Raw genomic sequence first — 12,687 nt, 5'->3', positions numbered from 1 at the left:
TTATTATTATTTTTACCTTTATTTAACTAGGCAAGTCAGTTAAGAACACATTCTTATTTTCAATGATGGCCTAGGAACGGTGGGTTAACTGCCTTGTTCAGGGGCAGAACGACCTTGTCAGCTCGGGGATTCGATCTTGCAACCTTCCAGTTACTAGTCCAACGCTCTAACCATACGCGAGCGCAGCAAGAAGCCAAGGTAAGTTGCTAGCTAGCATTAAACTTATCTTATAAAAAAACAATCAACCTTAACATAATCACTAGTAAACTACACATAATTGATGATATTASTAGTTTATCTAGCGTGTCCTGCGTTGCATATAATCGATGCGGTGCGCATTCGCGAAAAAGGACTGTCGTTGCTCCAACGTGTACCTAACCATAAACATCAATGCCTTTCTTAAAATCAATACACAGAAGTATATATTTTTAAACCTGCATATTTAGCTAAAAGAAATCCAGGTTAGCAGGCAATATTAACCAGGTGAAATTGTGTCACTTCTCTTGCCTTCATTGCACGTAGAGTCAGGGTATATGCAACAGTTTGGGCCGCCTGGCTCTTTGCGAACTAATTTGCCAGAATTTTACGTAATTATGACATAACATTGAAGGTTGTGCAATGTAACAGGAATATTTAGACTTATGGATGCCACCCGTTAGATAAAATACGGAACGGCTCCGTATTTCACTGAAAGAATAAACGCTTTGTTTGAGATGATCGTTTCCGGATTTGACCATATTAATGACCTAAGGCTCGTATTTCTGTGTATTATGTTATAATTAAGTCTATGATTTGATAGAGCAGTCTGACTGAGCGATGGTAGGCACCAGCAGGCTCGTAAGCATTCATTCAAACAGCACTTTTGTGCGTTTGCCAGAAGCTCTTCGTTGTGCTTCAAGCATTGCGCTGTTTATGACTTCAAGCCTTTCAACTCCCGAGATTAGGGAGATTAGGCTGGTGTAACCGATGTGAAATGGCTAGCTAGTTAGTGGGGTGCGCGCTAATAGAGTTTCAAACGTCACTCGCTCTGAGACTTGGAGTAGTTGTTCCCCTTGCTCTGCATGGGTAACGCTGCTTCGAGGGTGGCTGTTGTCGATGTGTTTCTTGTTTTTCGCCCAGGTAGGGGCGAGGAGAGGTACAGAAGCTATACTGTTACATTGGAAATACTAAAGTGCCTATAAGAACATCCAATAGTCAAAGGTATATGAAATACAAATCGTAGAGAGAAATAGCCCTATAATTCCTATAATAACTACAACCTAAAACTTCTTACCWGGGAATATTGAAGACTCATGTTAAAAGGAACCACCAGCTTTCATGTTCTGAGCAAGGAACTTAAACGTTAGCTTTCTTACATGGCACATATTGCACTTTTACTTTCTTCTCCAACACTTTTTTTATGCATTATTTAAACCAAATTGAACATGTTTCATTATATATTTTAGGCTAAATTGATTTTATTGATGTATAATATTAAGTTAAAATAAGTGTTCATTCAGTATTGTTGTAAAAAAAGTTGGCCGATTATTTGGTATTGGCTTTTTTTGGTTCTCCAATAATCGGTGTTGAAAATCATAATCGGTCGACCTCTACTCAAGACCCAAAGTGGAGTAGTGGGCCCTGGCAGGCTCAGAGACAAGACAATTCAGCTGACTGAGTAGCCTTGGCTACATCTCTGCAAAGCCCATTCATTCAGAATAACATAGTATACTGCTGACACCACCCACACACACACCTTGGTGAGCATTGCAAATCAGGCCTAGAACTCTTGTTAACAAATCCCAGCAGAAATCAGGCCTAATTGGTGCCCCTTTATTGGGCCATACCAGTGACATCTAGCCCTGTAGCTCTTGTAACCTACTCGCACTGGGGCAGGTGACAAAGACAAGCTCACCCAAAAACGACAACACTCACCTCATCAGTCTCACTGAAGGGCAAATTGTGACGCAAGGGTCTGCTTGAAACATGACTTAATTGGACAAGCCATTGCACTTCTAGTTTAGGGGTAAATTAATAAAGGGTCTGTTCACCCTGAAATTATGATGTCAAAAACCAAAATATGTGTGGTGGGGCAGATGGACAGACACAAGAGAGGGTTGTGACACAGGGCAATGAACAGGGCAATGAACCCGGACATAAACTCGATTGAACATCTCTGGAGAGACCTGAAAATAGCTGTGCAGCAGAGCTTTAGAGGATCTGCAGAGAAGAAGGGGAGAAACTCTCCAAATACAGGTGTGCCAAGCTTGTAGCGTCATACCCAAGAAGACTTGAGGCTGTAATTGCTGCCAAAGGTGATATTATTATTTTTTACTGTTTTTGCTTTGTCATTATCGGATATTGTGTGTAGATTGATGAGGGGGAAAAAACGATTGGCCTGAGTACCAGGCCATTAGGACCTGATGGTCATTAGCAAGTTGAGTACTACCAAAGCATGTCCAGAGTGCATAAGAGGAGATTACCGTGACTCAACGGTCAAGTGGAATTTTACTGCAGTCATGACTTGGTGTGGCGGTAATACGGTCACCGCAACAGCGCTAGCTGAGACTCAGATTTTCGAATTTCAGTACAATCTCCCTCAGTATTTTATGTCCACGTTTTCCAAAAACTAAAATGTCGCCTCCGAATTAAGATTCAACGATGTCTGCAGAGTGAATGGAGTGTCAACTATGACATGACATATTGATTTTGAAAAAATATATTTTGGTTATTGAACTACAGCAAATGAAGTGGTTTACATCCGGTAACAGAATTGTGGTGGTATAATTTCATCACGGTCCCTGATCTGTATTACAAATAAATACATAAGAGAGAAAATATCTTAAAGATGTGGGTTTTCGGTAACGGAATTTCAAAGCACAAGGCAATGTTTACAGAAGGCCCAGGGTAAGATGTATGACCATAGGATCCATCAGTCTGAAGGCCACGGGGCCAGCTGTGTTATTGGAGGGGACCAGAGTGTTGGTAAACTCTCACCCCTGAGGCATTGGATCCCCAGGACATCCGTTACACACACTACATGGAAGGCCAGCCTGCCTGTTGACTGTGCTGGGCCATATTTAATCTGTCGCTTCCTTCATCCATCAGAACACCAGTAGTAATGGAGGGAAGGGAAAATAAATAAATATATATATACACACACACACACACACACACAGCTACATAATCGGGATATTATTTCTGACGATATATCATATCGCTTTGACAATATCGCAATATTAATTTTGTGCTAGTTGGCTGTACCTGCACCAAAACAGTATTTCTCCTTCATAGCTTGTTCTCCAACTTCTTTTTAAATAGGGAGACAATTTGTTTTCAGCACTTTTATTCATTTTCTCATGGCTCCCTCTTGTCCCTCTGCAGCAGACATATGGTGAGCAATGTGAGGAACGTCGAATTGCAATAAAATCACAGTATCTAATAGTAATACATATATAATCTTGAGTCGTGGGAATCGCCATACATCGTATCGGCACCGAAGTATCGTGATATCATGTTGTGAGGTTCCTGGCAATTCCCAGCCCTAAACACCACTGGACATGATTTATAGACTTGATGACTTATTCCTTTGTTAAGGTAATGTTTTTCTATCCTGAGGGAGTGACAAATCAAGATACACGAGGTGCTAAGGGCCCATGCCATAGTATTACAAATACAGAGAAAGGGCTCCAGGTGTAGCCAAGAGAGACCGTACCATCCTTTCTCTGGTATGTGTATGTCCAGTCATAGAGGGCCACAGCCATGCTAGTGTTGTTTCTCTCCACTCCTTAATTGATCAATTATGGTTTATTGATTGGCTAGAGACCCCATACACCTGCTTACCAAGGTCTTAAATCAGTCTCTGATTAAAAGGCCTCGACTCAAAAAACAGCTTACGGTGTTGCCGTCCAAGACCAGAGGTGTGCATCACTAATCAGATGGGCTATATAATCAATTGTTCTCGAATAGGTTTGGTAGTCTACACTACATCTCACTAGAAAACTCTACTCCACCAGGGCGCAGCAGCAACCATGTCCGAGTGCTGTACTGCAAAGCCTTGATAAGGACAGGTGATGCCAAATAAGGGGATCGTCAAAGGAAAATGGCGTCCCTTTAGAGGGCGAGAACAAGATGTATGTCAGGAGAAGTGCAGTATTATCATAAGGAGACGTATACTTGGAATACGGAGGAGGAGTGGAGGGAAAAGCGAGGCATAGGACGTCAAAGAGTAAGGGAGGAAGAGGGTGAGCTTGAATCGGTTAAATTGTGGGYAAAAGGGAGATGGTTTGCTGAAGAAGAATGGTAGAAKGTATAAGCAGACTGAGCTGTACGCCAAATCGAAGACAGGAGGAGAAATGGAAGTGATTGAGGGGGAGGGGGTAGGTGTGGTGAAGTCCTCAGAGCCTGAAGCTTGCACRGAGGGTCAGGATAAAGAAAAAAGTTTGTGACGGTAGGAGTGACATTTTTGGAAAAAGTGTCTGACCCATTTGTGGTTTCAGGGTGGGTGAAAACAGAGTTGGGTGRTGTGGAATCGGTGAAGGTAACCAGAAGTGGTCTGGTGATAATTGTTTGTGTTTCTGCTGGTCAGAGGGAGCAGGTGCTCCATGTTAAAAACAAARGGGGACAAMAGAMGTGAATTGTTTTGCTCTCAAGGAAAGGGTGCCATCGAAAGGAGTGATTACTGGGGTAGCGGTAAATGTGAAAGTTGACCAACTGAAGGGGAAGACTCCCGGTGTTTGTGATGCTAGTCGTTTGGTGCGACGCATACAGGGTGGCGTGAGTGGTGAAACAGAAGTCGTTTTCTGTTCTTTAGAGTTTTGATGTTGAGTCTGCCCGATAAAGTGATGTTATAAATAAGTTATCCTGTATGAGCTTTTGTGCCGAATACATTACATTGTTACACGTGTCAAGCTTATGGGCATGTGGCAGTACTGTGTAGGAGGGAGGTTCCTAGGTGTGAGAAGTCTGCAGAAGGGCATGAGACAAAGGAATGTGTAGCATTGGGGAAAGTCYTGTTATGTGTTAATTGTAGGGGTGCCCATGGGGCTGGGGATCAGAAATGTCTGGTMCGAGAGAGGCAGGTTGAGGCTTCCAGAAGTTGTCGTATGCTGAGACAGTGAAGAAAGTAGAGGAAAATGGGTCAATGGGGAGGGATCCTGAGAGGAGTAGATCTGTACCTGTACAGAGGGATATGCCAACAAGTGATATATGCTTCAGTAAGATTAGATTTTTTTGGTTTATAGTAATGGTTATCAACTGTACTGCGGGGATGAAACGTAAGTCGCAGACAATTGAGGTTGTGGTGGCAGCTGCAGGTATTAGGGTGTACGAGACTAGTGAGTGTGTGGTTAGATGGTAGGGCATTTGTTGATTTATTTTTATATATTTATATATTTATTTATTTTATTTATATATTTTTTTTTTTTCAAGCAAAGTATAAGAGTTAAACTCCAGTCTAGTAGGTGGAGGTAATTCAACATTTATTGGATGCCAACCGCTGTTAAACCTCATCGAAGACGCTGATGATTAAGGGGATCGCCAGTCAGTGTCCCAGCTTGCAACCCGTGAGGCTGTTGGTTTGTTTGGTGGCCATGAGGCCTTTCGTTTTGATTCTTTAGTTTAGGCATGCCTGTTAATAGTTTTCCTTTTTGTATATTTGTTTCCATCACCATCTGAACATAATAATCCGCTTGGGCTCGCTGACCCAAAGGAATCAATACAGAGCTGGCCCAATCCGGGACTCGAGCGGATCCGGATCCAGAATTCTAAATAAATGTCACGGGTCTGATCTGATATGATTGTCACGGGTCTGTGTAATCTTAACTGACTTGTCCGGAAGGACTCATACAGACCCGAACGCGACTGCTGCAGTAGAGAAAYAAAAATTGCATAATTTACACTGCTGTTCTTTGTTTTTCACAAGAGTGGCGTGTGTAGCTTGTTGTTGGCCAATCATAAGTCATCAAAGCAGCAATAGGCAACAGTCAGAGCCTCCATGTGGGGCTCCCTCCTCCTAGTGTCACTCGCTCACAGTAGCTTGCTGTGTGCAAGGCCCCTGCTAGAGCGTCACCTCTATACCTCGTGCTTTATCAGCTCTGGTTAATAAAGTAACTTAACTTGACTTTGCTGCTGCTTCTCCCACTCGGATCGGGTCTGACCAGGTCTATACAAAACAGGTGTAGTTGTTCTCGTGTCCGTTCCAAACGGGTCTCAATATTTAAAAAAAAAAATTATTTATGAATATCTGAGTCGGACGGGAAAGCTCCAAGTCCATTTCGGAATGGGCCCAAGAGGCCTCTAAGGAGTAAGGACCACCTCTGCCCCTCCAATAATAAACTCCTCATTTTGTGTTAATGACACATCCACTGCAAACAATACCTTCAACCTTTCCTGTTTGGACCCTTGGAGCCAGAGTTCATGTTAAAACAGAAAACAACCATGTCAGGCCAACAAACAGTTTGAGGCATTTCCACTATAGCTGACAATGCAGCTAAGCTGGTTTGTCTCAGAGAAAAAAAGACTATTGACCTTATTGCTTGATTGAATCTCACACCATTGCACTTTGCCATTGCTCTCAGATCTGAGTGAGCATAGGCGGAAATGTTGTCAATAACACACAGGTCTAAAGTGACAAACAGGTAAACATGTTATTGTCGTTTGAAACCTTAGGAGATGTATTGACTGTTAAATTGCTGTAATACCCATGCAGAAGTCAGGTGTGGATTTCTTAACAGTAATAGAAAAAAGTTAATATTTAACCACTGCGAAAATGCCTTCTGTCTGAGGCCCTGGACTGTCGACTACATTAATTGTGTACTAGGACTAGTCATATTACTGTAAGGTTATATTTCACAACTGTAAGGACTTAATGGCAACGTTTAGTTGTTTGCGACGGGCAATGTGTCTGAGGGACATGGGTATGAGGGGCAGGACACACAAATTGTCTGACAATAGCCAGATTGCATTCATTCAATAAAAAAATACACACTCCAAGTTCGATATCATCACAATGTGATAGGCTTCTGAAATCTTACACCTAAATGCGTAAGAGTCAAAGGTTAATGCTATTTGTTGTAAAACTATATTTCATCTATTCTATACGGTGAACTGCTCGTCATCGAGCATGCGGTGCATAAGCGCGTGAGGTTCGCCCTGCCAAAACAGCCTTTACAAAACCACTTGTTTCATTTAACAAACATGTAGGCTACAACAACAAAAAATGTCTATGTAATTGATTTGCAAATGGTGGATTAGGTCACTTTTACTTACTTCCATAACGTGGCTTGTGTGAATTAGCTTTTTCTTCATAGTACATCCTGCCTCGGTTCCTTCGGAAATAAACTTAAATGAACGTAGCCCAGTCAAACCAACGCTAGCTAGCAGCAAACCATAAACCGCACCTCGAGTTATAAGTTCAATATAAAACAAGAAAGCTAATTTGTAGTGGTGCCACTATCAATAGCAGCGGCTAAACAGTTTTCTAAAGTTCCTTTCCGTGTCGAAATGCACCGCATGCCTCCTGTCACTCGCTCAGCAGAACTCCCATCGCGTTCACCCTTGATGGAATCATGTCAGAAAGAGCTTGTCATTCAATTTCCCTCTGGTCCAGTGCAAGTGTTCACAGTGGGTGCGCTCTAAACTGACCAGACCGCATTAATTATTTAGCCGTCTCTAGCACCACCTGGTGGCCAATCTATCATGACATGATGTCCCTCTCTTGCGAGAATAAGGGAGACAAAATAGCATCGGTGGAAAAAGTACATAATTGTCATACTTGAGTAAAAGTTAAGATACCTTAATAGAAAATGACTCAAGTAAAAGTGAGTCACCCATTAAAATCCTACTTGTGTAAAAGTAAAAAAGTATTTGGTTTTAAATATACTTACATATCAAAGGTAAAAGCAGATATATAAATCATTTCAAATTCCTTATATTAAGCGAACCAGACAGCACGATTTTCTTGTTTTTTTTAATTTATGGATAGCCAGGGGCACACTCCAACACTCAGATAATTTACAAACTAAGCATTTGTGTTTAGTGATTCCGCCAGATCAGATGCAGTAGGGATGACCAGGGATTTTCTCTTTGAGTGCGTGAATTAGACAATTGTCCTGTCCTGCTAAACCTTCAAAATGTAACGAGTACTTTTGGGTGTCAGGGAAAATGTATGGCGTAGAAATTGCATTATTTTCTTTAGGAATGTAGTGGAGTAAAAGTAACAGTTGTCCAAAATATAAATTGTGAAGTACAGATACCCAAAAAAACGACTTAAGTAGTACTTTAAAGTACTTTATACCACTCCAAAATAGCCTCAAAATGGCAAATGAATGGGTGAAGATGTGGTGGCTATCTCGTCTATGGAATCATTAGAATAAAAGGGTCGTTTTTTAAAGTTGATGTAGTTGGTATATCAAGAAATGCATGGATAGTTTGGGATGACATTACACTTGGCTTGCAGACATCAGCATAGTTGTGGACTCCAGTCACATGACTTGGACTGTCTGACTCCAGTTGCAAATTTTATGACTTGAGATTCGACTTGATGGAAAATAACTTGACCTGGACTTGGAGCCTCAAGACTCGGGATTCGACTTTGATTTAAGACTGATACCTTGAATTTATATGGCCAGGTTTTGTAATGCTTTGTCACTCATTTTGTGGCACAGAGTCTATGTGGACTACTCTACACGCAGCCAGAGACAGCAGCCGCAGCACTGCACTTGCAAAAAAAACTGCAACAGATTGGCTAGTGAAACGCACACTCCGCACTCTGGTTGAACTAGAAAACTGTCAATCAATACAGGTCGTGGGTGAGCTAGCGAACAGATTGCTGATTTTCTATACAGATATAGGATCTGGTAAGGCGCAAACGTCAAATTATAGGAAGAAAGGATTGCCATGATAAATACAAATTATTTTCTGATCAAGAATATTAACTCAGCAATGGGGCAACAATTACTAGCACAGGCCTACTGGTATTTTGGTATGTAACAATTGCTTGAAATTGATAGTTTACTGATGAAGCTTGCATTTGGAATTTGTTTAAAATGAATTATTACTGTGGCGAAGACGCACCATAGGCGAGACTCTTCACTTGCCTTCTCCAAATTCCCACCAGTGGAGAGTGCTGTTTTTCTCTTGTTGAAACGTTTGCTCTTGCTTTCACACGTTTAAATGCATAGGCCCTATGTGATATTCCATCTGATACTAAAATAATTGTTAGCGTTTCATTATTCCATCCCTGTTCCGTTTACCAATGTTACAATGGATGTGGATTTGATTTGATTTATAGGATCCCAATAGATTTACTGGGGTATCGACACAACGAAAAATATATTACAGACAAAAGACTACAATTTACGTACACACACTCACGTTCATGTTTTTACATGTATCTATCAGTTACACGTACAGTACACATGGAAATTGCCTTTTACATTGTAGAACCAGTTTATTGGTTGTAATTGCCAATTGGTTAATTGTATGATCCTGGGGTCCAATTGCTTATATTATGTAGGCCTACCTGTTTGAGCTTCTGTTACACAGATTCGATTTGGTTTCTTAAGGGGAAGCTATACAGTCTTGCCCTCTACCCGAGGCTATTTCTTTTGGGTTATTACCGGTGTAAATTTGGTAAATCTACTTTTATATTTTGTATGATATGGTGCTTTCACCATTGGATCACCAGGACCTGTAAATATATCTACACACTGAACATGTCAACCTGCCTTGCCTTCTGCTGATTTCATGCCTTTACCACTGCTACACGGTCCCTATTTAACAAATACATCATCAAAATGTGTTGTAGACAAAATAATGAAATGGGCTGTCTGGTAGCCTCAATAAATACAAAAAGATTTGTAGTTGAAGAAGTCATTGCATMAATAACTTTTTATTTTTACTTGACTTGAGACTTGAAATCTTGTGACTTGACTTGCTCTTAGAACGCACGACTTGGACTCGACTTGAGTCAAGACCTATTCTACTTTGGACTCGACTTGAGACTTGGATCTTGTTACTTGTGACTTGCTTGTGACTCGATTCATAGTGACTTGGTCCCACCTCTGGACATCAGAGAGATTCACTTTACACACCAAGCTTGAAGTCAGCCAGGTGGAAGAGGTTCTGAGTCCCATATGGCTCCCTATCCCCTAGAGTACACTACTTTGGACCAGGACCAATAAAGCTCTGGTCAAAAGTAGAGCACTATAAGGGCTACGACTGGGCGATATATTGTATCTTAAGGTATACCAGTATCGACTCACATACATTTTTAACGATATGTTGATACTGTGCTAAATAAATGAAAAGTTATACAAATTGTGCTACTTCACTGTCAGTTTTGTCTTAGTTTGGTTGATAAAACAATTAGAATGGTTGCCGTACCTTAAAAAATGTTGACAACATATTGTGATATGATATTTTGGCCACACGCCTGGTCCTAATAAGGGCCCATAAGGGCCCCCTCTGGTCAAAGGTAATGCATCATAAGGGCCCATAGGGCTCTGGTCAAAGGTAATGCATCATAAGGGCCTATAGGGCTCTGGTCAAGGTAATGCATCATAAGGGCCCATAGGGCTCTGGTCAAAGGTAATGCATCATAAGGGCCCATAGGGCTCTGGTCAAAGGTAATGCATCCTAAGGGCCTATAGGGCTCTGGTCAAAGGTAATGCATCCTAAGGGCCTATAGGGCTCTGGTCAAAGGTAATGCATCATAAGAGCCTATAGTGCTCTGGTCAAAGGTAATGCATCCTAAGGGCCCATAGGGCTCTGGTCAAAGGTATTGCACTACTGTATAAAGGGGGAAGAGGGTCCTTCTGATGACGCAATTTCTTATAGCTCACTTCATGCTAGTCTGACAACCTCTGAAGCCTACTGCTGCCAGCCATGCTTTTCAGTTCCTGGTAGAATGGGTTTATGGACAGCGATGAGAAATTAATGCTGGCTACACACTATCATGCCAACCTAAACCGTTCTTGTTCAGATATTTAATTTTCCATTCCAGCACTGTCCCAGCAATGGTGGATTACATAAATGTCCAATTTCACACATGTACAAGTGTGTATTAATGCATGTGTGAATTGGAAATGCCATTATCATTGGTGACCCACAAGCAATAAGGGTTACGTGCCTTGCTCAAGGGCACCTAGGCAGATTTTACACCTTGCTCGGGGATTCAAACTAGCGACATTTCAGTTACAGGCCCAACGCCCTTAGCGTTAGGCCACCTGCCGCCATGACATGTAACCAGGCCAGAGCAGTGCAGCTTGACATGCCTGCCTGTAATAATTTATTGTGTTGTCCAAGTTTTTTCTTGTCTCTGCTGTGCTGATGTTGCAGGGTGTGTGTGAGAGAAGTCTATAACTCCAAATTCCACGTAAAATTTCACTTGACATTTTATCTGTTTGTTTTGTTGGAATGTTTTTTATTTTTATTAAAAGGCAAAAGCCAGGGGTAGATGTCATTTCTTTACTTGGCATGCGTAATGCCCACTAGTTACGACAATAAGGCAGTGAATATGGAAATGTGGATTGTGTGGATGAGCATTTTGATGTCTTCATTGCTGCTGTTTGTGTTGTTGTTTTAAAACTAATACCACAAGCCCTCTCTTTAGTTTAGCCGCATCATCTTTTCCAACTTTATAGGACTGGAATTATAATAGTCTATACTAATTGAAAATCAGCATTTTTCATTCCTGACAACAATTGATAATATTTTCTGACTTGCAAACATTGAAGGCAAGATAACTCATATATTTCTTCGGGGTCTGATTATGGGAGTACAGTGCTAAACAAAAGCTATTATTAGTGTAATACGATTTTGGGCCCATTGCTCTGCAGTCTGCATGCACTCTATCTGATATATTATTATCTTCAAAATGACCTGCTGCAGACCTATATAAGCGGCAATGCACTCAAGCTTTATATCCTCAGGAGTTGAATGAACACATGATTGACTTTGCTAGAGAACATAAATCTTTATTTCATATACTTGATGCTCATAAGCAGCACTATTTGCAATTCCTGCCATTCTCCTTTAATTAAAACAATATTCACAGGGCATCATTTGGCAAATATTTCTCTACACAGCTTCATGTTTATAGACGTCTGTATATACAGTCATCCCACAATTGGCATGCCCTTCACAATAATGTACACACCTTTGTTCATCTGAGCCCACACATTTGTTAATCTGAGCCCACACCATTGTTCACTTAAAAAAATGTCCCAAAAAAACTGACGAGTGATACATTCACTTTTTTTTTCTCCCAAAAATCTACATTTTCTCTTCTTCTGGCAGAAGAATATAATAAGAACACAAAGTTGAGCACAAAAAAGAGAAGTTTCATACACACATGCAAGTTTGTACACACAGTAGTAGAGGACATGTGGCTTTAAGCCAAGGAAACACAGACGTAGAACATGGATAGATGGATTTTATCACTTGAACAAAGCTGGAGACGCATCAGTCAATCAAAAAGCATACAGATTTAACTCAGAAGTCCACCAACTACAGCATTGATATGTACAATACTTACTTACTTACACACTTACACACACACACTTACACCTGTCTCTTATACACATCTAGATGTGTATAAGAGACAGCACACACACACACACACACACACACACACACTTGTTTTACTATCCTTGTGGGAACCCCCCAAAAAATCACATTCAAAATCCTATTTTCCCTAACCCTTAA

At 41.1% G+C, this 12,687-nt stretch overlaps 1 protein-coding gene across 1 annotated transcript in view; it reads right to left on the bottom strand.

Moving 5' to 3' along the window:
- Positions 1–7,564, bottom strand: part of LOC111973658 (ras GTPase-activating-like protein IQGAP2) — an 89,236-nt gene extending 81,672 nt beyond the window's left edge. The window contains exon 1 of the mRNA XM_024001024.2: positions 7,249–7,564. Within this exon, the coding sequence (XP_023856792.1) occupies positions 7,249–7,294 (46 nt within the window). The 5' untranslated portion in view covers positions 7,295–7,564. The remainder of the gene's footprint in view (positions 1–7,248) is intronic.
- Positions 7,565–12,687: the final 5,123 nt, after the last annotated feature.

This window comes from Salvelinus sp. IW2-2015, linkage group LG15 (genome assembly GCF_002910315.2).
Source record: "Salvelinus sp. IW2-2015 linkage group LG15, ASM291031v2, whole genome shotgun sequence".
NCBI lineage: Eukaryota > Metazoa > Chordata > Actinopteri > Salmoniformes > Salmonidae > Salvelinus > Salvelinus sp. IW2-2015.
The sequence above is the reverse complement of the archived record's forward strand: the minus strand, read 5'-3'. Positions and strand labels throughout refer to the sequence as shown.